The following is a 27,180-nucleotide window of genomic DNA, read 5'->3' on the forward strand; positions in this document are numbered from 1 at the left end:
TATACACCTTCCCTTATGCATTCATTCATGGCATTCAAGGCATTAAAGTTCTTGGACTGGTATGAACCGTTGTGGTGTTTTGGTTTTTAACAAACTTTTCAGCTTTATGGTTTGACATTTGACCCAGACAAATCTGTGGTTTATTGGTGTGACTGTTACATTAACCAAACCTCCCTGTTCACCCACAGTGCAAAAAAATCTGACTTCGAGTCCAGTAACAGCACCAAGAAAGAGGCAAAGCGCAAGAGAGAGCCCTCGGTCACATCTGATGTGGATAAAACACCGCCACATTCACCAGAGGAGGAGGAAGATGATGGAGTTCAGGTAAATATTGCTAAAGTTCTCACTTTGGCTAATAAAAACCAATAAAGTTCTTATTGTCTCTAAGAAAAGTTTGAATGTTTTCTTTGCTAGTGGTAGATATGGGGTTTTTCTGTGGCTAAAACCGATACCTAAAGATTGACACGATAAAATGGCATCTTCATCCTACTTAATATAAGTGGTAGCACATCATCGTACACAAACATTATCATAGCTGATTTTATTTGGTTTATTGGTAATCTCTCAGATTAAAGACTTGATGTTGTCTTTTTCTCTCTTTTTTTCCCTTTTTGACCATTTGTCCAACTTTTTTTTTTTTTTCGGGGGAATGTTTGCTACAGAAGAGGCGATCTAGCCGGCAGGTAAAGAGGAAACGCTATACTGAGGACCTGGAGTTCAGAATTTCTGATGATGATGGAGATGATTCCCCAGGACCAAAGTCTCCAACAACATCTGAGCAGCAGGTCAATATCACGAGTTAGAAAACTGCTGATGTAACCTGCTGATTATGTGTGATGGATGTTCTCACACTGACTCTGTGTCCTTCATTCCTGTGTGTACTGTAGGAGTTGCCAGATGCGGAGGGCCCTGTGGTGGAGAAGATCATGGGGATGCGCATTGGAAAGAAAGAGGTGAGCTGAGCCACCAAAAGCCTCTCACATGAGCTTTAACCACTGCTGTCAGCTGGATAAGGGCAGATTACACCTAACAGCTGTCTCAAATCCTGCCCCAGACCCTGTGATTGCCAGGAAGATGCCTGAGTGGGCTCATATTGTCTTCTGCCTGACAGTAGTAGTATTAATCCAGTAAAGGCTGTGGCCGGTTCAGAGCAAAGCCGTGTGAGGTTTTGAGATGAAACCTTGTAAGAATAAACTGTCTCTCAGCATGTTTAATCTCAGACCCTTAGATGCAGGCCGTGTGCAACGTTACTCCTTTGAAACCGCTCCACAAAACAAAGCCTGGCCAAAAATAATACACCGTGCATGGCTTTTAGTAGCGCAGCTGCAAATGGGCTCCCGCCCGAGGAAATGGTAGGTTTGGCGTCTGCCGTAGCGCTGTGGTTTTGGCAGGAAGCCAGGCCCTGGGTCAGCTCCCTGTGAATGGGGCTGTGTGTGGTAGAGGAGCTGAAGTGATTCATGACTCAGCCGCACAGCGTACTACTAGCTGGAGAAAGAGAATAGGAGGAGGATTGCTCTATTTTTTTTTTTTCATTTTTTTTTTTTGGGTTTGTTTCCTCCTAGTCCCTGTTGTCATACTGCTTTTGTTCTGGGGCATTACAGTTGAGAGCAATGCTAAAACACAGTTGTTTGTCACAGGAAATGAGTTACATTATTTGATGGTGTGATGGTTGAATAATATGCACACTAGTGATTTCAAGGCCAAACATGTTATAAACACGTTTTGATCAAATATTATTCCTGCTGCTTATTTTACAGTTGTCATCTGGTGAAGAGGTGGAAGTTGAGGAGTTTTATGTCAAATTCAAAGGCTTGTAAGTATCTCACCTAACATGTCTTCTAGCTAATGTGGCCTTCTTGCATAATGAAGGTAATTGGAGAATAGTTAAACATACAGTTAAACATTGAATCAGTTTACCAAATAATGCAAACAAGCTACTAAACTATTAAATGAGTCTAAGTTTAAAACTACTCATGCCGATGGTTCATAACCTGACAATAAACCTGTTAAGTCATTGTTCACCCATGACTTTTTATTGTATTTTTTTTCTTCAGTTCCTACCTGCATTGTCGCTGGGCAGACATCGAAGAGCTGGAGAAGGATAAGAGAATCCAGCAGAAGGTTAAGAGGTTCAAAGCCAAGCAAGCCCTCAGTAACTTCCTTAGTGAGGTTAGCATCAGCCCTCCATTTTCCTTGTCCTCCACCATTTTGTCTTTTTTTTTTTTTTTTTTTTTTTTTTTTTTTTCCATTCTGTTTTTTTCCCCCCTCATTTTATGGCCCTCACTGATAATGGTGGCAGTATGTATGCTCAACAGTGGTGTATTGTGCTGGTATTATAGTGGCTTTTTGAACAATCTCATGCATGCTAAAGCAATAAAACGCCTCACTTCAAGCCCTTATCTCAGTTGCACGCAATCTTCCTTAACATGCTGCTTAGTTCGGTTCACAAGTTAAAGTAATTCAAGCAGTTGTATTGAAATGTATGCTGAGACTTTCATTTCTGGTGTGCAACTCCACACTATCATTCGAAAGGGCTTTTCACTATCAAAACCAGGTGGGGTTTTCCCAGAGAGATTTATGCCACCCACATCAGAAAATTATTCCACCTGGTAGATTCTCATTTAGAGGCTCATAGTAGTTGCGGCTCAAGCGGCAGTGAAACCGCCATTCTGCAGTGCTCCAACTAACCAATCAATCACACTCTTATTGACAGATGGATGATGAGCCCTTCAACCCAGATTATGTGGAGGTGGACAGAGTTTTGGATGTGTCTGAAAGCACCGATGAAAATGGAGAGGTATGATTGTCTCTCTCATCCATCTGCTTCAATCATTCTCAAACCATCTGTCTTTCAAAACATGGATAACCTTGATTAAAGCTCTTACGAGAGCTGTGAAGATGTCAGTCAGACCACCCCCAGAAAATTCAGAAAGATGTGAAAACCCTCTTTTGGAAAACTGTTGTGTTAATGTGTGTTCCTACAGCCTGTAACTTTGTACCTGGTAAAGTGGTGCTCCTTAGCCTACGAGGACAGCACGTGGGAGTTAAAAGCTGACATCGACCAAGGGAAGATTGAGGAGTTCGAGAGAGTGATGGCGCGTGAGCCAGAGCCGAAGCGCGTGGTAAGAGCTGGCACTCCTCTAGCCCTCTCTTTATTTTAGCTTTGGAGTGCTGAGCTAGTGAGGGGAGAGGGCCACGTTCTTGCGGTTGCACGGAAACCACTAACGGGAATTGTTTTATTTGAAACAGGAGCGACCTCCCACCAGTGACTGGCAGAAATCCGAGAGTTCCAGAGAATATCAAAACGGCAATGCACTCAGGGAATACCAGCTGGAGGGAGTTAACTGGCTGCTCTTCAACTGGTACAACACGTATGTATGCAATTACCCAGCCGTCCAGCTGCACGACTCACACATACATGGACTGAAGTGCATTTTTGATGTCATTTAAATGCAGGGATGTCATGAATTGCAGCCGCTGCATGAAAAATTGTATTCTTACTGGTGCATTTGCACTTTTTTTTTGGTTTCTGCTCTCAGACGAAACTGCATTTTAGCCGATGAAATGGGCCTTGGCAAAACAATCCAGTCCATCACATTCCTCTATGAGATATACCTGAAGGGAATCCACGGTCCTTTCTTGGTGATTGCACCCCTTTCCACCATTCCCAACTGGGAGAGGGAGTTCAGGACATGGACTGAGCTAAACGTAGTGGTCTATCACGGTAGCCAGGCTAGCCGAAAGACTATTCAGGCTTATGAGATGTACTACAGAGACACACAGGTACAGAATGCTTCTGTTGTTGTTTAAATAGCATAGGTCATTTTTTTTATCATTTGAGTTATTGATGCTTCACAAGATTTCTCCAGGACTCTATACATAAGGCTGTGCATTGAAGAGCCCCTTCATCGTAACTAAAATCTTCCTGCAGGGTCGTGTAATAAAGGGAGCCTACAAATTCCATGCAATCATCACCACATTTGAGATGATCCTGACGGACTGCCCCGAGCTACGGAGTGTGCCATGGCGCTGTGTGATCATTGATGAGGCTCATAGACTCAAGAACAGGAATTGCAAGCTGCTTGAGGGCCTAAAGATGATGGACATGGTTAGTGCTTCTACTTCAACCTAAAAAACCACCTTCTTTTTTTCTTTTCTTTTTTTTCTGAAAAGAACCTGCTGTAAATACAGCAATAGCTTTCACTTTTACTAGATGCAGGGCTCCTATGGTGCTGCAAACCTGTTAATATTCGGGCATTTTAATGTTTTCCAGCTCTGAAAATATCATAATTCATTTTAAGTAATTTTTCTGTTATGCTCCTTTTTTATTTCATTTTTTTTTTTTTTTTTTCAAAAATCTGGCACATTTGTAAATCGGTCTGAATACGTTTTCCTCTTTTCCTGCCATTGACAAGTTTCTCATCTTTTATGAGAAAATGGTTCCCCACCATTGACAAGATTTCCAGCTTTCCATGTTTTCACTGTAATACGCTAGGGGCACTATCACACATCTTCTGAAAGAGTACTAATTCTCCTGATCAAAACACATGCGAAGATGATGCAGAAACAAGCAATATCATATATAATCTTATGCATATGTAAAATAATGCAATCACCAACATTAAACAGCATATAAATTAAAACTGCCTAATGTTACTGAATGAAATGTTGACCCAGGATGAGCTACAGGACTGTGCAAGCATTAGGGGTGTTGATGGACTTGATCTACTCTGTTTTGATCATCATTCTGAATCTGATCCATAATGTAGTCTTTGACAAAAACTTGTTTTTCTCAGCTTTTTGCTCAATGTTGGGTTTTTTTTTAAAAAAAAATTTATTAAACTTAACCACATTCAGTTGATTAAAAAAAATGCATGAAGGTAGAAGAGAACTTCACTACATTAACTGGTCTGGCAGTTCTACCAGGTGTCTGAAAAGGACAATAAATGTGCAACATCTTTGCGGAGACATTGCAACAACAGCAGTGACGGCAAGAAACTAGAGCTGTGCGATTTTAGTGCATTTCTTTCCATCACAGCGGTGCGCTTTGGTTCCTCCCTAAAAGACAAAACTCAGCGTCCAAAACAGCTACATCAGTGATTATTGTAAAATGCATTCTACTGTTGCTAAACTGCAGGACATGCTTGATGATAAGAGTTATTAACTGCATTTAGCCCTGAAAGAGATGTTGTTCTCCAAGCGGCTTTCTGTGTGCTCCAAGACGGAGTAGAACACAGAGAAGCAAAGTATACTTTGGGGTTCAGGTTCATGCTTAACTGGTCAAATACACACAAATATGTCAGTCGATTTTCTCTTTGGTGAACATAAACAGGGATATAAGTCATACATGTAACAGGATATTGGATCTGTGCATTCAGTCTTAAAGTGGACAGCAGTCCAAAAAATCTGCTGCTTTCTGTTTCAAAAATTAAAATGTTAATCAAAAAAAACAAGACAGAAAAATCACTCCCTGCTCTTTAGTAGATTTAGTATGCTTAATCTATATTTAATTTATACTGTTAAGACTGTGCAGTAGTTTTACATTTGATAACTTTGTTGATAGACTTCAGGGGTTTTTTTTATTTCATAGAAATGAGATCTTTAAGTTCCAAGTTGTTCCTACTCACCTTTAAGGGAGGGGAATGGCCTATATTGCACATGTTGCTTGCCAATAAATAGAGTTATCAATTCATGATACTTTCTTATCTCTTATTTTTTTTTTATACTTACAATACTTTGTTGTTAAGAATTGCTAAATAACCGCAGTGGGTCTATGTGAAGCCTTTTATTTATGTAGTATTTATTTCGGTGTTCCGAATCCGTGATCAGTATCTGCCAATACTGCAGATTAGATCTTTTATTTGTCAACATTGGATAAGACTTTAGAGGAATTAATTCTTGTTTGTTACTTAAGACTCTCTATCTTCCATAGGAACACAAAGTCCTGCTGACTGGGACCCCACTGCAGAACACAGTGGAGGAGCTCTTCAGTCTCCTTAATTTTCTGGAGCCAGACAGGTTTCCTTCAGAGTCTACCTTCATGCAGGAGTTTGGAGATCTTAAAACAGAAGAGCAGGTATGGAATATCAGCACTTGTTAAACCACTGTACTTGGTCTGTAAAATGTTTCAGAGATGCCTGGATGTTTTCTAATGGATGTAATTTCCTTGTTTCAGGTACAAAAGCTGCAGGGCATTCTGAAGCCCATGATGTTGCGCCGACTGAAGGAGGATGTAGAGAAGAATCTTGCTCCGAAAGAGGAGACCATCATTGAAGTGGAGCTGACCAATGTGCAGAAGAAATACTATCGTGCTATCTTGGAGAAGAACTTTGCCTTTCTGTCAAAGAGTGGAGGCGGCGGAGGAGGCGGCGGCGGAGGTGGAGGAGGATCCAGTGTTCCCAACTTGCTGAACACCATGATGGAGCTGAGAAAGTGCTGTAATCACCCCTACCTCATCAATGGTGAGCAACAATCTCAGATGTGAAACTCTACATGTAAATTGAAAACTGTTTTATTTGCTAACAGTGTATGCTTAAATTGTATAACCATTTCTCCAGTCAGCCAAACTTAAATTTCACTCTTTTCTCTGTCTGCAGGAGCTGAGGAGAAGATAATGGAGGAGTTCAGGGAGAGTCACCCCTTAGACCAACCAGAGTTCCACCTCCAGGCCATGATCCAGGCTGCAGGAAAACTGGTGCTGATCGACAAGCTGCTCCCCAAACTGAAGGCTGGGGGTCACCGTGTGCTCATCTTTTCCCAGATGGTGCGCTGTCTGGACATCCTGGAGGACTACCTCATCCAGAGACGGTAGGATGTCTGAGCCCTCAGCACTGCCAATGAATTGAGAGAGAAACGCTTCTTAATTTAATGTGCAATCTCATATGTCAGGGTAGAAATAACAGAAAATACTTAAGAAATTAAATCAACCATTAGATATTTATTGTTAATGTATGCTCCATTTCCTGTAATCTAGGTATCCATATGAGCGTATAGATGGCAGAGTTCGAGGAAATCTCCGCCAGGCAGCTATTGACCGCTTCTCACGGCCAGACTCTGACCGTTTTGTGTTCCTGCTGTGCACCAGGGCTGGAGGCCTGGGTATTAATTTAACTGCAGCTGATACGTGCATTATATTTGACTCTGACTGGAACCCTCAGAATGACTTACAGGTAAGCATGGTAGTTTCACACCATATAATGTGCTGGACCTGAATTGGAAGCCATTTTATTTCATAAAGTATCTTAAAGCTGCATTCCAGCTAGCAACTCAGCTGGAAGTGCTTTATCACATTATGCAACCTTAGCAGTTTTCTAGGATGTGTGTGCGAGTCTTTAGGGGTGGTGTGTGTGACTGTTTTGTGCTGTTGCCTTCAGGCACAGGCCCGATGCCACAGGATAGGACAGAGCAAGGCTGTGAAGATTTACCGCCTGATCACCAGAAACTCTTATGAAAGAGAAATGTTTGACAAGGCCAGTCTGAAGTTAGGACTGGACAAGGCTGTGCTTCAGTCCATGAGTGGAAGGGAGAATGCTGCCAATGGGGTATGAACTGCACACAGCGCCACCATCTTGTGGTGTTTCACTGAAACAGTATTCCAGATGGTTCATTAATCAAACATACTTTGCACATTTTGGCAGTCAGTGGAAAGACCTCTGATTCCAGTGCACTGAGACTTATTTTCCTTTTTACCATCTGCCTAAATTTATCCATTCCATAAAATACCCAAGATGAAAACAGTAAATTTGAGATTGTATTTTGTGAAGTTGATTCATTAGTTTTTTTTGTTTGTTTGTTTGTTTTTTTAGGTTCAGCAGCTCTCTAAAAAGGAGATTGAGGACCTCCTTCGTAAAGGGGCTTATGGAGCTCTAATGGATGAGGAGGATGAGGGATCCAAGTTCTGTGAAGAAGACATTGATCAGATTTTGCAGAGACGCACACAGACCATTACTATTGAATCAGAAGGCAAAGGCTCAACATTTGCTAAGGTGATAACATTCAAAATCTTTCTTTTTTTTGCCATGGCTGAGGTATTTCATTTGACCCACCTATCAATGCAGTGTAATTACCAGCATATATGCTTACTACCCATTTCATCTTATTCTTAAAATAGTGCAACCTAAAGGGTAAGTGTCTCTGATCTCACTATTTACATGAATTTTTCCCCCTACCAGGCAAGTTTTGTGGCCTCTGGGAACAGAACCGACATTTCTCTGGAGGACCCAGATTTCTGGCAGAAATGGGCAAAGAAAGCAGAGCTGGACCTGGATGTGATCAATGGCAGGGTAAGATGCAAATTAACTGAGGAAAGACGCTCTCTTGTACTGTGAAATGCCTCACAGGAGATGTTGCATAAAGTGAGATACTAATCTGTAGCACCTATTTCTTGTGTAATCATGTGTGGAGCAGTTATGGCCGACTATTCATTGTTTTGTTAATGCCAGGGTCATGCATTAGCAGCTTTAGACAGGTATCATATTCATAATTCAGTTTGACAATTGATAACTGAAGATGGTGTAAATTTAAAATCTGGGTAGTTTTCCACCACACTTGGTGGTGTCACTCCTCATAAATATGCTATCTGGGCATAATTAATGAGGCCGATTTCCCCAGGCTAACAGTGCATGGAATGTAGCCGTAATTGAGCAAAGGCGAAATTGTTTAAACTTGGCCATGGGAAATTTGTAATTACCACAGTTCTTTGCACTCAGGAGAATTATAGGCACTAAGCATCTTTTTATCTACATGAGAAATAAAAGTGCTTTATCACATTTTCTGCATATGTCCTTGATTTAGAGGTCTTCTATCTTGCTATCTAGCAATCATATATATCATGATGCTGAACAAACAGAATCCTTTTCTGCTGTCTTAAATACTTGAGGGAGTGTTCTAACCCCAGGTCATATCTCTTGTCAGAATAATCTGGTGATTGACACTCCTCGGGTCCGGAAGCAGACTCGTCACTACAGTTCTATGAAGGAGGATGATTTGATGGAGTATTCAGAGCTTGAGAGTGACTCTGAAGACAAGCCCGTTCAGAAACCACGGAGGCCCCAGGACCGAACCCAGGGGTACCCCCGGAGTGAGTGCTTTAGAGTGGAGAAGAACCTGCTGGTGTATGGGTGAGTGCAGTCTGGAAATGGTCATATTAAAGCGTTGTTGTTGATTTTAACATCTTTGTGGCAGACTATGCTAGCCTTAAAATCTACTGAGATCACAATTGTGCTATATCAACATCTTGCACTTTAGCACTCCCTGGGGCTTTCCTTATAATTAGTTGCCATTTAGCAGATGCTTTTTCCTCAAAATCAACTATACATGACCCTGTAGGGCAACACAGCACCCCCACTGGGAAAAATATCTCCACACATTTCCCACATAGAAACATGCAAGTTAAAATTCTTGCAGTCAACTAACTTTTTCAGTTCATGTCCCTCATTAATAGGTTTCAGTTTCCCTCAATCGTAGCTCGTCATAGAAACCAGATTTAGCAGGAAGTCCATCTCAGTGCCATGAGACAGGATATTCAGCTTCCAGCTTTATTTTATCGCCATCCAAATTCCCCTTGTCTTGTCTTGTTTTCCATTTGGAATGAGAATATCTGGTAGCTCACAGGCCACCAGTGCAGTGGCCGAGTTTGTCACGCTTGCTTGTCCCGGGGCAGTGGCAGACACTGTGCTATCTAACGCGCACAGTTAATTAAGCGCCAGGCCTCAGTGCACTCAGCACTAATCATGGCTGGCTGCACGCACCATGTCTGACCAGTGTATATATATATATATTTTTTTTTTCTCTTCAGTCAGACGCGTCTAGACCCCTGGGCTATACGGCAAATTAGATCCATCAAGTCTGAGAGCTTTGTCTCTTCTGATTTTTTTTTTTTTTTTTTTTTTTTTTTTGGGGGGGGGGGGGGGGGGGTGTTAAGCAGTGTAGGGCTGTGAAATCAGAGCAGACCTTCCCCCCTCTCTCTTTCCCAAAAGCCCTTTAGGCTTGTGCTTAGAGAGCGCTTGAGTACTCCATCAAATAACAAGGGCATTGGGTCTCCTCATGGTCATGCTTCATGCCAGCAAAGCAGTGGAGCAACCCCTCCTTCTCCAGTTTGTGAGAAATAGTACAATCATAGAGTAATGCTCTTCTTAAATGTTCTTGACACTGTGGTAGTTTTTTCCCAGACAGTACAAAATCACTTTTTGAATTAGTTTAACTAGTCTTGTCAGTGATATTTTTGTGCTGCTTTACAAAATTGAACAGAACTCTAGTTCAAAAAGGCTTGAACTGTGCCCTGGCTAACTTCTCCTCTGTTGTGCGTAGCTGGGGCCGCTGGGGTGACATCCTGTCCCATGGACGCTTTAAGCGTCCACTGAGGGAGCGAGACGTAGAGACCATCTGCCGTGCCCTCCTGGCCTACTGCCTGCTCCACTACCGTGGAGACGAGAACATCAAGAGCTTCATTTGGGACCTCATAACCCCTACCGAAGATGGCCAGAGCCGCACACTGACCAACCACTCTGGTAGGACACTACAACCTCAAATGCACTACTTTCTTGCATTCACCTCTTAATGTGTTAAATGATGGCATTTTTGTGATTTCAGGACTGTCTGCTCCAGTGCCCCGGGGCCGTAAAGGGAAGAAGGGGAAGCCGCAGGCTGCTCAAACTCACATGCCACAGGCTGACTGGCTTGCTGACTGTAATCCTGACATCCTCCTTCAAGAGGATAGTTATAAGAGACACCTAAAACACCACTGCAACAAGTATGTCCTTTCCCACCTTTACAGAAACGTCCAGCAAAAATAATGTAAATCTGTTTCTAGGGTTATGGTCTTGTGAAACCTGAAAAAAAAAATCAGTTAAAAGTTGTGAATATATATATATATATATATATATATATATATATATATATATATATATATATATATATATAGTTAATCCATGAAATTTCCCCACTTGTTTCCCACTACTCTAAAATTCAGTTGGCTGTATGTTGCACTTTAAAGTACTTGTGGTGTAAATGTGGAGTAAATCTAGGTCAATGTGATAACATTAATACCCCATTGATGGTTTTGGAGACGCTGAATAATTTGATCTAAGTATAAGTAGTATAACTTAATTAGTGTTTAGATCTATTCAAAAGATTTGTACCTGGCACGAATAGAAATCTTCCTTTTTTTTTTTTTTTTTTTTTTTTTTGTGAAATTTGGCCATTAAGTATAAAAATACTTGCTGTGTTTTTTTTTTTTTTTTTTTTAAAGTAACCTTTGATATCCTCAGAAGCACAGGTGCATTTGGAGACTTGTGAAAAGCTTTTCAACTTTAAAAAAAAGTAATCAAAGCAAACTTGTGAATTTAGCTGAACATGTCCAAAAGTGAGTTAGCGTTGTTACCTTGCGGTGCAGATGTTTCATTAAGTTGCTTGGCTCATCCATAGTTTAGCTTTGACTAATGAATGTCAGTTAAAAAATGGCCAGCTGTAGAGAATCTGGCAAAAGAAAGAGTCCCATCTTTCTGGCAAAGGCTTCTGCCAATGAAATAATGAATGACGGGCCATGAAGAATCTTTTTCATCACTGAAACGAAAGATTTTAGGATCACTCAATAATTCATCGTTCAGCTCATCAGGCTGCACATGATGATTTTGCCTCTCGCCCCACATGTCTATTATGCCCTGTGTCGCCGGCTTTCGTCTTTTGTTTTTTGAGGCCTCTCTGGTTTCATTTGATAAATAATTTCTGTTGCCAGGCCAGCATTGTTGTGTCCTGCCTAATGCTAGGCAGTGACAGCAGAGAGAGAGAGAGGGAGAGAAAGGAAAACAAGGTTTACACTGCTGGCTCTGATGTGCATCCAGAGAAGGGGAACAGAGCAACAGCTGAGGAAACGTTACGAGACGATAAATGCGAGGTGCTTAGACCGCCAACCATCTGCTCGCCGCACTGCAAACTTCTGCCTCTGTACTTTGGAGGCGTCCCGTTAGCACCTCCCCAACTTCCCTAACAGCATTAGGAAGGAAATGAAAATGAGAGGATGAAGGTGCTGGAGTCCGTATGCGGGGAGGAGGGGGGAGAGGGTGGGTACGGGCGGCTCCCCAAGCGCAGCGGCGCGGTGCCAGGCCAGGTGCCAGGCAGACCTGTTGGAAGCGGGTGAAAGGCGGCACACACAGAGGTGATTATGTGCAGCCATCTGTCAGGCGTGGAGGCTGCCGCACAGCGTGGCTAATCAGCCCTGGCAGCATGATGGATGAGCCGTGGCACATGCCAAAGAGCTGCTGCTGCCGCTGCTACTGCTGCTGGCACAGCTCGGAGCTGGCCAAACTTACTCACTCTTTTGTTTTCTGCCTTCTCTCCTTCCTTTGTCCCTTTTTCCTTCCTTTCAATGTGTGTGGCACTCCATTAACCCCCAACTCATCTGTGTTTTTTGTTCTCTCCTGCCCTTTTTATCCTCTCTCATGCTCGCTCCATCTCTGACAGAGTGCTGCTGCGGGTCCGCATGCTGTACTATCTGCGACAAGAAGTCATCGGAGACCAGGCAGACAGAATCCTGGAGGGAACCGATTCAAGGTTGGCATCTCTCTCTATTCCCTTCCACCGAATCCTGCCTGCTGTTATCTTTCCTCTGCCTCCATCTCTTTCTCCTCCTCCTCTTCCCCCTTTCTGACAACACCCCCACCCAGATGTGCTTGCATTTATAATGTGCAAACGTGCTTGCCATGTTGATGATCTCAAGGACTCGACTGAAGTTCTAATGACTGCGAGGGGCTCGCATGTGCACGCAAGTGCACAGGGTGAGATAAGTGAGCGGCTCAGATCTCTGGCTGTAATCAGGTTGGCCCTAAATAAACAAGATGAGAAATGGGCCTAAATGAGATGTGGCTTGCTAATGCTTGTGTTTCCTACCAGATGTCTGCAGATAGACATTAATGCCGCGCTCATTAGATTATATGCCACTGCAGCCATCTCCTGGTTTTAATCACCCTTTCCTGTGTTTGTTTGTCTGTCATTTATAGCGAGTTGGATATCTGGATCCCACAACCTTTCCATGCCGACGTCCCCACTGATTGGTGGGATCTCGATGCTGACAAGTCCCTTCTCATCGGCGTCTTTAAGCATGGTAAGCTCCGCCTTCTCACGGCTACTGCTCTCCAACTGGTGCTTTTGCGGTGACAGGTGACAATTGCTAATGTTGACCTATTGTAATATTGCCTAGAGATTGATTGGTGATATTTTCTGAATGGCTTGTCCTGGACTAGATGGAGAGTTGATGGGAAAATGGATAGGGGAAAGAGCCCAGATCTAATCTATCAGAGGCAACAGGCACCTCTTAGCACATTGTATTAACATTGACCCGCAGTTAAGAAGTGTTCTGGGAGAGCCTGCTAAATTTCCCATTTGGGACGCGATTTGTTTTCTTTTGTGAAGCTACGCAGCTATCACAATTTATCTTTAGGGGGAAAAGGGGCCAAAAGCAGTGTTTAAAGAGAGATGGAAAGGGGTTTCTCAGCTGCTGACTTTTAATTGTATAAAGTGTAGTAATAGTCGCTTTATTTAATAGTGTCTGCTCCTCTCACCGCCGATATTAATCTTAGTGTGAGGGGCTTTTATGCTTCTCTCAGATTGGTCTTTTTCCTGAATGTGTGTACAGAGAGCTCTCTCTGGTCTCCCCTGGTGCGCTGAGCTGTGCTACCTCGTTAACAGCTGGCCTCCATACACGCGCGCACACAGACACACACACACACACAGGAGCGTGTATATAACACAGGCAGCCTGTTCTTAATCATAATCCCAATTCAGTAGGGAGGTCTGGGGAGGAAACAGGGAGAGGAGAGGTGGCAGGCCTGGACTGCAGAGGAAAGAGTGATGGCCTATAAACCCCCTCATGATTACAGTTTGGCTCGGGGCGCGGCGGCAGTTAGGAACAATGTGTCACCGCATAAATCCTAATTGAAATGTGATGTTCTAGCGGGGGAGGGGGTGCTCGAGCCCCGTCTGATCAGCGGCTCAGCTGAAGTGGGTCCAGCCTGCCAATCGCCTCCCCTGTTGTGCACTGTAGGGATCCGCAGGCTCAAATCTGTTCTGCTTGGACAGTTTCAACGGGCATTTTCCTCTGGCTTTCTAGTTGTTTCTTGTTTTTTCTTTGGTTTGATTTACTCGTGTGTGTGTGTGTGTGTGTGTGTGTGTGTGTGTGAGAATTTCTTTTCTTTGGAAACTTAAATTTGTTTTTAATTTTTTTTTAAACTATGTTTGACACACCCGTAATACTTTTTTTTTTGTTTTTTTTTTTTTTTTTTTGCTTTAACATCACCAGGGGAAATAATAGCTCCCTAGCCCTCAGCTTACCCTGTAATTATGCATATTTTATGTTCGCCGCTGCTCTTTTCTTCTGCTAGGCTATGAGAAGTATAACTCTATGCGTGCTGACCCCACCCTGTGTTTCCTGGAGAGGGTGGGCATGCCTGATGCCAAGGCCATCGCTGCTGAGCAGAGGGGAGCGGACATGATGGCAGATGGTGTCGAGGGGTAAGTTTGGCCCAAAATCACAGCCCCAGCAAGAGGGACTCCTCCTGCTCTTTCTTTCTCTGGCTCTCTCCCTCTTTCTTTATCCATCACCCTGCTTTCCTTTTTTGCTTCTTTTCTTTGTATTTTCTCCCAATCTAAGGGCCTATCTTTTTTTCACAATAGAGAGGATGAAGACCCAGAGTACAAGCCACTCCGGATGCCTTTCAAAGATGATCTGGATGTGAGTTTGGAACTATATTAGTCTTAACTGTCTAAAATCAGTATTGGTAATAGATTGGATTTCATAACTTTTTTTTTTTCCTTTGCCCTGTCCAAAGGATTTTACAAACTCTCCTCTGGATGATAAAGATGAAGGGATGGATGGGGAAGCTGGAGAAGGTATTTGTTTCCTTAGTGCACAGGTGTTACCCATCATACTTGATTTTTACCTATCTGTGCTCATTATCGGTGTCTGTTTGTCCACCCTCAGCTCCTAAACCTGGTGAGAATGGCAAGGCAGGCAATCTGTACTGGCCGCCAGCCTCAGCTCTGACTGCCCGATTGCGCCGCCTCATCACGGCCTATCAGCGCACTCACAAGCGCGAGCAACTAAGGCAGGAAGCCATGACCAAACCTGACCGGCGCCGGCGCCGCCCGCGTGATGACATCCTCGCCATGGTAACAGAGGGAGGAGCTTATGCTCCAGAGGGAGCGGTGGCTTTCATGGCTGAAGGAGGGCCCTTCATGGCCAAGGGATCACCTTACATCCCTGACAGCGCCGCCCTGCTGGCTGATGGAGCGGCTTATTTCAAAGAGCGTCGGCAGAGGTAAGCTACTTCTAGATCTTTCATTTTAGGGAAAAAAAGTTCTTCTAAGTTCTTCTCTTTTAGTCACGCATCACCTCATTTTCATTTATCAACATCTGTTTTCCAGATGGACAAGGCGTGAAGAGGCCGATTTCTACCGCGTGGTGTCCACATTCGGTGTGGTTTATGACGTGCACAGACAGTGCTTTGACTGGTCCCAGTTCCGTGCTTTTGCTCGTCTGGACAAGAAGACGGACGAGAGCCTGGAAAAATATTACTACTCTTTTGTGGCCATGTGCAAGCGGGTGTGCCGGATGCAGGTCAAAGCAGAGACAGGTAAACTTATGTCTCTTCAAAGTGGGAATTTGTGGGGATTAGAAGTGCAATAGATTTTTTTTTCTTTTTTTTTTTTTCTTTTTTTTAGTCCCAAACATTTTATTTTCTTCATTGTGCCCGAACCTAGTCTGCTTTCTCTACCTTTTAGTATTTCTGTTTCTCTGTTTATGCTGCATCATCCCTAGAAGAAACATGCTACCCGAAGAAACACGCACAATATATCAGAACCATATTGATGGAGATTGTTTTTAATTTATCACTGTCATTCAATATTGTAGATTTAATTGTGCAGCTCATTTCCCTTATTTTTACATTTAGATTACCTTTGCCATACAAATTTGTTAATACTGTTAAATATCTGAATCGCAATTAATGTTTTTGATACTAGACATTATATTTTAATGCCTAGATTGATTTGTAGCATTTTTAAATGATCCTTTATCTATTCAAGCAAATTATTAGAGAATTAGTGTTTTATATATATATGAATCACCATATATTGATTGTCTGCCAAGAAAATATTGTTTACTTTCTTTTAAATTGCACTGTAATTGCATTTTCTTTGTTTGTACTTTTTACATGTTGATGTTGCTTTGATTTGAATTTTCACATTTGATTATTCAACTGGACATTTTTCTGCTTGCAGAACTGCCAGACCCCACCCTCATCATTGACCCCATTACAGAGGAGCGGGCTTCACGGACGCTCTATCGTATCGAGCTGCTGCGGCGGATCAGGGAGCAGGTGTTGCCACACCCTCTGCTAGAGGAGAGGTTGAGTCTGTGCCAACCCAGCCCCGACCTCCCTGCCTGGTGGGAGCCCGGACGCCACGATCGAGACCTCCTGCGGGGTGCCGCAAAGCATGGTGTCAGCCGCACTGACTACCACATCCTCAATGACCCTGAGCTGAGCTTCTTGGAGGCCCATAAGAAGTTCACACAGGGCAAGGGTGCAGAACTGCCCATCATGTCTGATCCCCTCACCCCTCTGACCCTGCTCAAAGATGAGGATGTGAAGGAAGAGCACGGAGATGTGATGATGCCCAAAGTGGAGAACGGTAACATAGAGGACGTCAAAGAAGAAAAATCTGAAGCCCCGTCTCCTAAAAAGGAAGTGAAGGAAGAAGAGGAAGCAAATGATTTGGTTCTTAAGCACGAGCCCAAGGAGGAGAAGATGGAAGTGGAGGAAAAAGATGCAATGGAGGTTAAGACCAAGGTAGAGATGGGTTGTTCTGTGGATAGTATGGCTGTGGAGAAGCCCATGGATCATGAGTCTACAGACACACTCCCTACCCCTGAAAACAAAAATGCTCAGGATGAGAGAGCGTCTCCCTCGAAAACTGAGACTAAAGTACCCATTGACAAAATCTCTGAAGAAGACGAGGAAGAAAAGATGGATGAGGATGACAAATCAGAAAAATCTTCACAAGCTGAAGGTGACTATTAGGCATTATTTGCTGTTTTATCAAAAATACATTTATTATATCTCTATTAGAGAAACATGCCCAAAGCATTTTTGTATGCTCCAAAAACAAATTAAACCAGTTTTAAACCAGGCTTCCATTTTCTCTATTTATATTACTACTAAATCTAGGATTAGGCTAATTCCACTCAATCATCTGTAATTTTACTTTGAGGAGTACCTACTTAATTGGGAATTTTAAGTTAAAATGTGTCATTTCTGTGCCTCTACTGGCACAAAATTGTTGTTTCAGGACACTCCCTCTGTATTCCATTGGTTGTACAAAGATCATTCTGCCCCAAATTTAGTCCACTTGAGACTGTGTTGGATGCTCAAGCAGTTTTGAAAGCTTTTACACTGATCAATTTTCTCTGCATATTAGACTGGGATAGAAAGAAAATTGCTTGCTTTACATCTTCCGGAGACTGTTCTTGGCTACATAGCATAGATTTTGATTTTAAAAGTTGTTGCAGTCTTGTTTGTATTGAAAGATCATTTTGATTTGCAGTTGGAGCCGCCTCTGAGAGGAAGAATTTTGACGAGGAGAGTAACGCCTCCTTGAGCACAGCCCGCGATGAGACCAGGGACTGCTTTAGTGTTGATGACGTTGAGCCATCAGCCTCTCAGATGTTCAGTGAACGCTCGCTCTTCTCTTTCTGGCCCAAGGTTAGTCAAACCAATTTTCCCTCTTCAAATCCCTTCCAATCTTTTGCTTCCATTTTTGTCAATTACATTGTTATATGCATCCAGTTTTCCTTTTCTTCTAGCATGTAGTAGTGTTTGCCACAAAAGTGATTTAAAGATAAATTAATCCAAACTCAAATCTTTGAGGAAAACAACGATGTGATGCATAGTATAAAGGTTGTACTTATAGTTTCAGAGCTTCCTCCTTTTATAATAGAGCAAAATTTCATTATAAGATCCTTGGGACATGAAACTAGAGCTGAAATGGAGAAAATGAGATACCCTTTGTGTACCCTCCAGTTCATTATGCATGCATACACGCGCACACGCTCACTCACACTTGTGCTGCTCTTCTGTGTTTGTACTTCAGGACAGGGTAATGATCAATCGTATGGACAACATCTGTGAAGCGGTCATGAAGGGCAAGTGGCCTTTCAACAGGAGGCAGTTCTTTGACTTCCCAGGCCTGTTGCCTGGCTACAGCTCCATGACAACGGACAGCCCCCTGCCGAGGCGGAGTCTTGGTGATCTCTCAATGGTGGGTCAGACCAGCTATAGTGGCAGTGAGGACCTTACCATGTCACCACAGGTCAACAAGGCAAGTCCCACCTATAACGCCTCCACTGCACCCTGAGACTCACTATGGGTGCTACTGCACTGTTTGTCTTTTGTTTAAACATTGTTTAGTATTATAAAATAGATTTTAAGAGTTGCATTGATTAAATATGCTATCATTGTTCTTGTCCAGGATGAAACTTTGAGCCTGTCAGTACCTCGGCAGCGCAGACGCAGAAGGAGGAAGGTGGAGATTGAGGCTGAGCGTGCTGCCAAGCGCAGGAACCTGATGGAGATGGTAGCACAGCTACGAGAGTCCCATGCTGCAGAAGGCCAGGCACAGGCCATAGACCTGACCAAAGCCCTGCACGGTGTGTCGTCCTCTTCCTCCTCTTCTGCCTTCCCTGGAGCCATGGCCTCCTCCGCAGCCCTGAAAGCACAGATGGAGCTACTGCAAGCAGGCGCTTCCTCCAGACCAAGGGCCAACGGCTCTCTACTTGACACTGAACTCCCCAACCGGAGAAAAAGAGGTCGCAGGAAAAATGTGGAGGGGTTGGAACTGCTCTTTATGGGGAACAAGAGAGGACAGCTCAATGTGGTACGTATCCTGTCAGGATGTGATGTGGGTGTCATGCCGTTTTCGTGCGGCACATTTTTTTTTTTTTTTTTTTTTTTTTTTTTAAATCAACTTTTTTGTTTTCTCTCATTTTATGTTTCTTTGCTTCTACAGGAAAATTCAGATGGGACCAAAGCTTTTGTGGATGGGCGGGCACACAGACCCATGTCGTCTCCTGCACAGAAAGCCCCTGGTGAAGGCCTAGAAGAGGGAAGCAATCTTCAAGGAGAAGATGGTCCCAGCGCTAAGGACCTACGGGAATGGCTGAGACAGCACCCCACCTACACTATGGATGTGCCTGGATACGTACCAGTGAGTGCAATTCTTTGTGCCCACCCAACTGTGGTGTTCTGTTGGCTGATGTGGGAATGTCCTGTGCTGTATGCAGTTTATCTTAGAGTTCTCTTGTTCTTATCTTTTAGAAGAATGAGGACCTCCTCCTTTCCCAGTTTGCCAAGCCCAAACAGAAAAGGCACAGATGCCGCAATCCCAACAAGATAGACATTAACACGCTGACCGGAGAGGAGAGAGTCCCTGTTGTTAACATTAGGAATGGAAGAAAGGCAAGTATTATTTTTTTTAGAAATGGTTCCATTTTATTTCACCCAAAAAATTCTTTACACTTGCTGCAACATTTATAACTTTTATATTTATATTATATTATTTATAACTACAGATGGGAGGAGCCATGGCCCCTCCAATGAAGGATTTACCACGCTGGCTGATTGAAAATCCAGAATTTGCCATCGCCCCTGACTGGACAGATATTGTGAAGCAATCGGTGAGTCTTGATTTTATCTAAAGTTTGATACTTTTATTTAGCAAAGATGCTTCAAATTGAACAAAAGTGACTGTAAAGACATTTGTTACAAAAGAGATCCATTTCATAAATGCTGTTCTTTCAAACTTTATATTCATCAAATAATCCTGAAAAAAATCATTAGTTTCCACAATTATTAAGCAGCACAACTTTTTTTTATTTGTGTGTTTTTGTTTTTTAAATTTGTATAAAAAGGTTTCTTGAGCATCAAATCAGAATATTAGAATGGTTTCTGAAGGATCATGTGACACTCAAGACTGGAGTATTGGCTGCTAAAATTCAAATTTACATCACAGCAGTGTTAATTTTGACAGCAAATTTTGATTTAGTTTTAGTCATAGTCTTTTGACTAAAATGCCTTTTAGTCATATTTTAGTCATCGGAAATTGTTTTAGTCTGGTTTTAGTCGACTAAATATAAGAATTTAGTCGACTAAATCGACAGTAGATTTAGTCGACTAAAATCGAATTTAGTTAAATTGTAATACATAAAGCATTTCTCTAATAATACACAGATCCTATACACTGATATAGGTACATCTGATATTTCCCAAACTGTTTGTTCACCCAACTGTACTTTTTGTTTTTGACCGTTCAAGTGCAAAAAGACACGAAAGAGCAAAATTCAGCATATTTCAGAGATTGACACACTTATCATTGAGGTACTATAGTTTTTGTTTAAAATTTTATTAGATTTGATTTTTAGTTTTAGATTTTAAATTTTTTGTTTGTCTTTTAGTTTTCGCTTTTAAATGTCTACGTTTTTATTTCTTTTATTTTAATACCTCAGGTTAAGGTAAAGCTTAGAAACTAGATGAAATAAAATAAGTTTACATTTTTTTTATATATTTTTTTTTTTTTCATTTCAGTTAGTTTATTTCAAATAATGAAGATTTCTTTGGTTTTAGGTTTAGTTAACTATAATAACCCTTATACTTGTAAAATATATTGAATAATATGTCAAATAATGTTCTTAGTCTTTCCTTCCTGTGACAGAAGATACAGTAGTTTACTATAAATTAAATACAGTTTATTGTGTAAACAAAATAACAATAATGACCAGGAAAAAAATAATAATTATAAACCATCCCGAAATAAGTGACTCTTATTCTGAAATGTCTGCAGCCTGCGTTGTAGCCTATTGTAGTAGCAGGTTACTAATGAGGGAGATAAATATGCATTCTTACAACCTACAACACATTACCATATAAACATAGTGTAGTAAACATTGTCGTAATTCATCAATATTAGTTTATAAGCAATCTCTTGGAATAAAGGTGCGCTATTCATTAATTACTAAGCAGTCTGAAGTGCTGCTGCGCGAGCCTGTAGAGCGCGCAACAGCGCCGCGTTTCCCGCGTTACACTTCAAATGTGCGCATCTTCCACACAGGACAGCATTCCTGACTGGATATCTTCCCAAATCGTCCCTCTTTCATTTTCGTCTCGTTTTTATTCGTTGACGAATATTAGATTTTAGTCATAGTTTTAGTCATTCAAAACACATTTTTATTTAGTCATCGTCTCGTTTTCGTCCTTGAAAAAATGTTGTTGACGAAAATTATGACAAATTATTCGTCAACGAAATTAACTGCATCACAGGAATACATTTTATATATGATGTAAATTTGGTGCATGTATGTGTGATGTAAATTTGAATTTTAGCAGCCAATACTCCAGTCTTGAGTGTCACATGATTCTTCAGAAACCATTCTAATATTCTGATTTGGTGCTCAAGAAACCTTTTTATAAAAGTTATTTTAAATTGTAATATTTTACAATATTACTGTTTTTACTGTGTTTTTGATCAAATTGCAGCCTTGGTGAGCATAAGGGGACGACATTAAAAACACAATAAAACAATCTTTATGAATCCAAACATCTTAATGGCAAGTTATACTTTAAATATATAATATTTTATTTTTGTTCCCAGGGCTTTCTCCCAGAGACCATGTTTGACCGTCTCCTGACTGGGCCTGTGGTCAGAGAGGAGGGCGTGCGGCGCAGAGGCAGACGTCCCAAATCTGAAATCGCCAAGGCGACGGCAGCAGCACAGGCAGCGGCTGCAGCAGCGGCTTCCACATCCGGTGTTAATCCTTTGCTGATGAACGGACTGTTTGGCAGTATGGACCTGACAAGTCTGCAGGGCCTGCAGAACCTCCAGAGCCTCCAGCTGGCAGCTGGCCTCATGGGCTTTCCCCCTGCTCTCGGAGGGGGAGCGGACGGCAAGCATGCCGCAGCCATGCTGCCACTCATGCTTCCTGGCATGGGCGGCCTTCCTAACATGTTCAGTCTGGGGGGTCTATTTGGAGGAAACCTGGCTGCAGCTGCGACGGCGACCAACGGTGCGTCTGGTACAGACCAGGCTGAATCTGAAGAGAATCCCAACCTGAAGACGGATGAGGAGACCAAGGAGGAAGGAGATGAGAAAGAGAAGGAAGCCGAGAAACCAAGTGAAACGGAGTCTGCTGAGGCTACGGGTGACGCTGCCGCGTTGAATGCTGCTGCTGCTGCGGCTGCCGCTGCTGCCACCGCCGGCATGTCTACTAACCCGCTGGCATTTAACCCTTTCCTGCTGTCCACCATGGCCCCAGGCCTTTTCTACCCATCCATGTTTTTACCCCCCAGCCTTGGTGGCCTAGGCCTCCCAGGCTTCCCCCAAGCTTCTCTAGCTGACCTCCAGAGTGCTGTGTCCGGGGCCTTAGGGGCCGCCGGTGAGGACAAGGGGTCCAGCAAAGGGCCCAGCACAAATCAGGACCAGAATGCCTCTGCGGCTGATGTCGAAACTGCTGACAACACACTTGAAGACAGTGACTCAGAGGAGAGCCAGAACAAGACTGCTGATTCATCAGTACTAGATGATGACCTGGCAGGGCCAGTAGAGGAAATGGACTCCATGGAAGGTGGAATGGACGATGAGGACGACGATGATGATGATGACGATGATGATGAGGACGATGACGACCCTGCTGATGAGGATGACAAAAGTGACTGAAAAACTGAATCAGGCCTTCTAACATTTTTCCCAGGGCTGAGGAAGACAAACTGAACTCTGACAGGATGGTTAGTGAGTTTACATGCCAACTCAATATCCAAAACACTTTGGTCGTTTGGTTTTTGTTGACAGGTAAAGTTAAGAGGAAAGCAAATAAGCTGTCTCTGTAACCATTAGCATAGCCAGGGATGACACGAACAGACATAGATTTGTGCGGATGTCAAAAGGGTTTTTTCCCCTGTATTTTTCTTTTGTGTTTTTGTTGGGTTTTTTTGAAGTCTTTGGCACTGTGTGGGTGCCTTCTAGATGAGATGGAAATTTCCTGAAATATTATAGGAATTAATGGTTCCGATAGTGCTATGCTGCTCTCTCTTTATTTTAATATTATTTTTTGTCTTTTTTTCTCTCTTTCTCTACTGTTGATATTGTAACAATGAGTAGCATCTCGTAATATTCAGTGGTGTACAATTTTACGGCATTAAGACACTCTCCGCTGCTGAAGAAGAATCGTGGTTCTCGTTGTACTGTTCTGCTGAGAGGAGCGGGCGAAGTTCTCACATATCATAGCCTACACTCGGACTGTTCCCAGTCTCTCACACTGACAATCCAAACGGGTGAGGAGACCTCTCGACCTGTGGAGACAGCAATAACGAAGGCAGCTTTTGAATGTTCGATTTTACTCTTTTGACTAAACACCGGAAAGTGTGAAAAAGCGACATGAAATAAATTACTGCAGTCAAATTGTCTCATTGTATCCATGTTAATGCACTGGTGTAAGAATAAAATCAGGTACCTTTATCTATTTGAATGGACTTTTGTTACTTTAGCCACAAAGCTGAACAGCATTACCTCAATTCTAACTAGCCTTGAAGTTTACAGACATAAATGTTGTACATGTTTTTTTTTGTTTTTTTTTTTCTTCTTTTGAGTGTCCTTTTTTTTTTTTTTGTTTTTTGTTTTTGAAACCATCATGTATGATGAACTGTAAATTGCTGCCAACTGTAGTAATGATGCTTTTAATAAAAGTGACTCACAATATTCGCCTAGGAAACCAAAACGCTGTTTGTGTAGCTCTGTGGGGATGTCAAACGGCATCCTCTGTCGACAACTAACCTTTTATATATCATCTAACAGAATAAATGGTTAATTCCCTTTACGTTCACATGTCTTTGATCTGTTAAGTTTAAGATTTATTTGAATTGTGAAGATTTTTATCATTAGCACCAAATATTTAGCTAAAGCTATATTGAATGTAGATGCAAAGTACTTGTTAACATACTTTAAAAGCACTAAATACAATTTAAGTTTGATATTTAAAATTTCATTTTTAAAGAACAGAATTTGAAAACCGAATGATTCTGCACTAGATGCCTCGTACAGTAGCGCTGCATGACCTGGTTGCCGGGGAAAGAGGTTCCGACAGGCCTGTTTACTCTAGCCATCATAAACACCATCAGTCCTGTGGAGCGGTTGACATAATGCGCTCCGACAGGACGGGAGGACATGGCAGGGGCTCTCTGTCCGCTCCAGTAGCCAGCCATTATGAGCCTAACGCCTGGAACAAGGCTTTTTTCCCCCTCTCTCGACAGACATCTTTCATAATTGCACTTTCCGATGAAGTGGCTCGTGAAATCCATAGGTCTCGTGTGCACCCAGCATGCAGCTCTTGGCAGGAGATAGAGTTTGAGATTTGGACAGGAGGTGCTCATACACGGAGTTGTCAAAATGATGCCTTTTATTGTTGCCATGGAAGTCCTGAGGTGTTAATGTACGTTAATTGAGTTTTTGGATGTGGGAAATGTTTTCCCTTGTCTTTTATAGACGAATAACAGTGAACTGCTGTTGCATTTGTTGAATAGATTTTCTTTGCTTCTTGTTTTTAATGAAGAGCGAGTTGTTGTCAGGGTGGTTTTTGTGGCATTGAAAATCTTCTGTGGTTCCTAGTCATTATGTGCCATCTTGACACATGGCGCAGTCGCTCGCAGAGGGCTCGTCACCGCCGGCATCGTGCCTCCTTCACAAACCACTGACTGCTGGGTGTGAAGTCTGTCATTGGCGAGGAGGCAGGTTGTGGTTAGCCACTGAGCGTCAAACATGGCAACACAGCACAGTTCACTAACGCTGCGCCGCTGGGATTAGAGCTGGCAGCTTTCCCTTGGGAGAGGCCCTTTCTCAGGAAGGCCAAACTGAATGCTTCTCTTGGCTGCAGCTGTTGTAGTTGTCTGCAAAAGAGGACTTCTGGCATCGAACCACCAAAAGATATAACTATTGGTTTAAAGGGTTAGTTCACCCAAAAATGACATTTCTGTCATTAAGTAACTCGCCCTCATGTCGTTCCAAACCCGTAAGACAACGTGACTACAGTGGTTCAACGTTAATGTTATGAAGCAACGAGAATACTTTTGTCCGCCAAAACAAAAATGGCGACTTTATTCAACAATTTCCTCTCTACCCTCTCATTCTCATACGCAGTTTACTTTGAAAACACATTGCAGAGATTTCGTTTTCTATGTCAGAACGCCGGCTCTTGTCAATATCGCAGATATAGGTCGTGATGCTCACATGAACAGCATCAGCCAATACTGAGCCAGCATTCGGACGTAAACACGGAAACGCTGCACTGCATCAACTGCATAGGAGACTTGACAGGGTAGGGGTGAAATTGTTGAATAAAGTCGTTATTTTTTGTTTTTGCGAACAAAATGTATTCTCGTTTCTTCATAACATTTAACCATTCAGACTGAATGGGCAGGTGAACTTGTGAAAAGTAAAACAAACTTGGCTTGCTGTCCTCGAAAGAGGCTTGAACCCAAGGCTCTGCTCGAGCTCCAAGTTAAACCCCCCTATAACAGTACTGCGCAGAAGGAGTATAAGAGAAATAGGAGATGGGGAGGAGGAGGGATGCTGGAAGAATTGTCGCTTGGATGACGTAGTGACTGCTGCTTATATACGCTCGTAACGATGATTGACAGGACAGAATGTTTAGGCTCCTCCTAAACCTACATTTGGAACTACATTAAGGTTGAACTACTGTAGGGTGAGGGTGAGTGATTAATGACAGAAATTTCATTTTTGGATGAACTAACCCTTTAACAATTTCCAATGAAATCTTCACAAAACTAAATGATGTTTACTATGTATTTCCAAAGTCCCTTAAAGTCTGTTTTCTCAGTGGTCATTTTTGTAACAAGTTTTTTTTTTTTTTTCTAACAACGTTCAGCACTTGACTACTTGAGACCAAACTCTGCATTATCTTTTCGTCAAAATTACAGATCTAGAATAAACAAAACGGTAATAGGCTCTTTAAAGCCCCTTTCACTCCGCCAGCGCCGCACAGTAACACAGCGACATGATCCCGTTCGTTTTCAACGGAGAGCTGGCAACTTCCGGCGACAGGAGCAACAGTGACTATTGGCGACAGAATGTGGGTGTCAAGTGACACGAGTCATACGACAAAAGTTCAAAAAAGTTTAACTTTATTCAAATGAGCAACAAATTTTGCAAGCGACGTCCAATAAGAGTGAAGACTGTCAATGGAGCTCTCAATTGACCGTCTCAAGTGCAGGCACGACAGGACAGTTTCTGAGCGATTTCACTGTTTTATATGATTTGACTGTAACCCCATACAAAGATATAATATAATGATGCATGGAAATAGTCGCAGTCTTGGGGGTCATTTACACGACATCATTTTCAACTAAAAATTGAAAACTTTTTATGCGATTTGCCCTTTCTTTTACACAACAACTGCATTTTAGGGGTCTAAAAGCACAAACTTCTGGAAACTGGTGCAAGTTTTTGAAAACAATACCGTTATTGTCTCCGTGTAAACTACAAAAACGCGAATTTGTGAAAATGGTGCCGTCATGCACATGCGTATTACTTGTTCCTTCTATATGTGCGTAGTTTTTCTTTACAAAGTGACTTCAACTAATAATTCAGCATTTTTTAAGTTTTCACAGAAACCGTGCGTACGGGGATCATTTTGACAACGGTTGTCATCTCTACACATAAAACGCAAAAGAAAAAAAAAAGGTTGTTTTTAGTACATCATGTAAACATACCCTTAGTGAGTTTGATTCTTACATTGATAGTTTGTGTTGTTAATTATATGATACAGTGAGCAGTCAATATATCATTTATGATTGCATGTTCAGCCATATCTTTAAAAAAACGCAGTCTATAATATTACAGAGAAAGCACTAGAGAAGCGTCTTCACAGTACAGAGACTAGTGACATACAGCGACAACGTCACTAGCTATATAATATACTAGCTATTCTAAAAAATGTGCATAAACTTGTGCTCAATTGAATTTTTTTTTTTTTTTTTTTTAAGAAAAGGCTTTACGAAAATTATTATATGTGGCTTCTCCCAATGCAGTAACTTCCATTTTTCTTAGTGATATTTAGCACCAGTTTATCAG

At 42.2% G+C, this 27,180-nt stretch overlaps 1 protein-coding gene across 2 annotated transcripts in view; it reads left to right on the forward strand.

Moving 5' to 3' along the window:
* The window catches only part of chd7 (chromodomain helicase DNA binding protein 7), a 58,553-nt gene extending 34,642 nt beyond the window's left edge, over positions 1-23,911 (forward strand). The window contains exons 4-38 of one of the 2 annotated variants that reach the window (XM_048162432.1): positions 189-324; positions 666-785; positions 888-953; positions 1,758-1,813; positions 2,055-2,169; positions 2,714-2,797; positions 2,985-3,122; positions 3,250-3,371; positions 3,540-3,783; positions 3,932-4,108; positions 5,933-6,076; positions 6,176-6,461; positions 6,597-6,807; positions 6,974-7,169; positions 7,374-7,541; positions 7,806-7,985; positions 8,172-8,282; positions 8,914-9,119; positions 10,309-10,508; positions 10,591-10,750; positions 12,460-12,549; positions 12,996-13,099; positions 14,376-14,505; positions 14,668-14,725; positions 14,823-14,883; positions 14,975-15,311; positions 15,418-15,626; positions 16,273-17,061; positions 17,596-17,753; positions 18,142-18,369; positions 18,520-18,924; positions 19,057-19,254; positions 19,365-19,505; positions 19,619-19,723; positions 21,694-23,911. In XM_048162432.1, coding sequence (XP_048018389.1) covers positions 189-324; positions 666-785; positions 888-953; positions 1,758-1,813; positions 2,055-2,169; positions 2,714-2,797; positions 2,985-3,122; positions 3,250-3,371; positions 3,540-3,783; positions 3,932-4,108; positions 5,933-6,076; positions 6,176-6,461; positions 6,597-6,807; positions 6,974-7,169; positions 7,374-7,541; positions 7,806-7,985; positions 8,172-8,282; positions 8,914-9,119; positions 10,309-10,508; positions 10,591-10,750; positions 12,460-12,549; positions 12,996-13,099; positions 14,376-14,505; positions 14,668-14,725; positions 14,823-14,883; positions 14,975-15,311; positions 15,418-15,626; positions 16,273-17,061; positions 17,596-17,753; positions 18,142-18,369; positions 18,520-18,924; positions 19,057-19,254; positions 19,365-19,505; positions 19,619-19,723; positions 21,694-22,755 — 7,195 coding nt within the window. In that variant the 3' untranslated portion in view covers positions 22,756-23,911. Of the gene's footprint in view, positions 1-188; positions 325-662; positions 786-887; positions 954-1,757; positions 1,814-2,054; positions 2,170-2,713; positions 2,798-2,984; positions 3,123-3,249; positions 3,372-3,539; positions 3,784-3,931; positions 4,109-5,932; positions 6,077-6,175; positions 6,462-6,596; positions 6,808-6,973; positions 7,170-7,373; positions 7,542-7,805; positions 7,986-8,171; positions 8,283-8,913; positions 9,120-10,308; positions 10,509-10,590; positions 10,751-12,459; positions 12,550-12,995; positions 13,100-14,375; positions 14,506-14,667; positions 14,726-14,822; positions 14,884-14,974; positions 15,312-15,417; positions 15,627-16,272; positions 17,062-17,595; positions 17,754-18,141; positions 18,370-18,519; positions 18,925-19,056; positions 19,255-19,364; positions 19,506-19,618; positions 19,724-21,693 lie in introns of both variants that reach the window. The other variant, XM_048162431.1, reaches the window with a different exon arrangement.
* Positions 23,912-27,180: the final 3,269 nt, after the last annotated feature.

The sequence above is a fragment of the Megalobrama amblycephala genome, linkage group LG17 (genome assembly GCF_018812025.1).
Source record: "Megalobrama amblycephala isolate DHTTF-2021 linkage group LG17, ASM1881202v1, whole genome shotgun sequence".
Lineage (NCBI taxonomy): Eukaryota > Metazoa > Chordata > Actinopteri > Cypriniformes > Xenocyprididae > Megalobrama > Megalobrama amblycephala.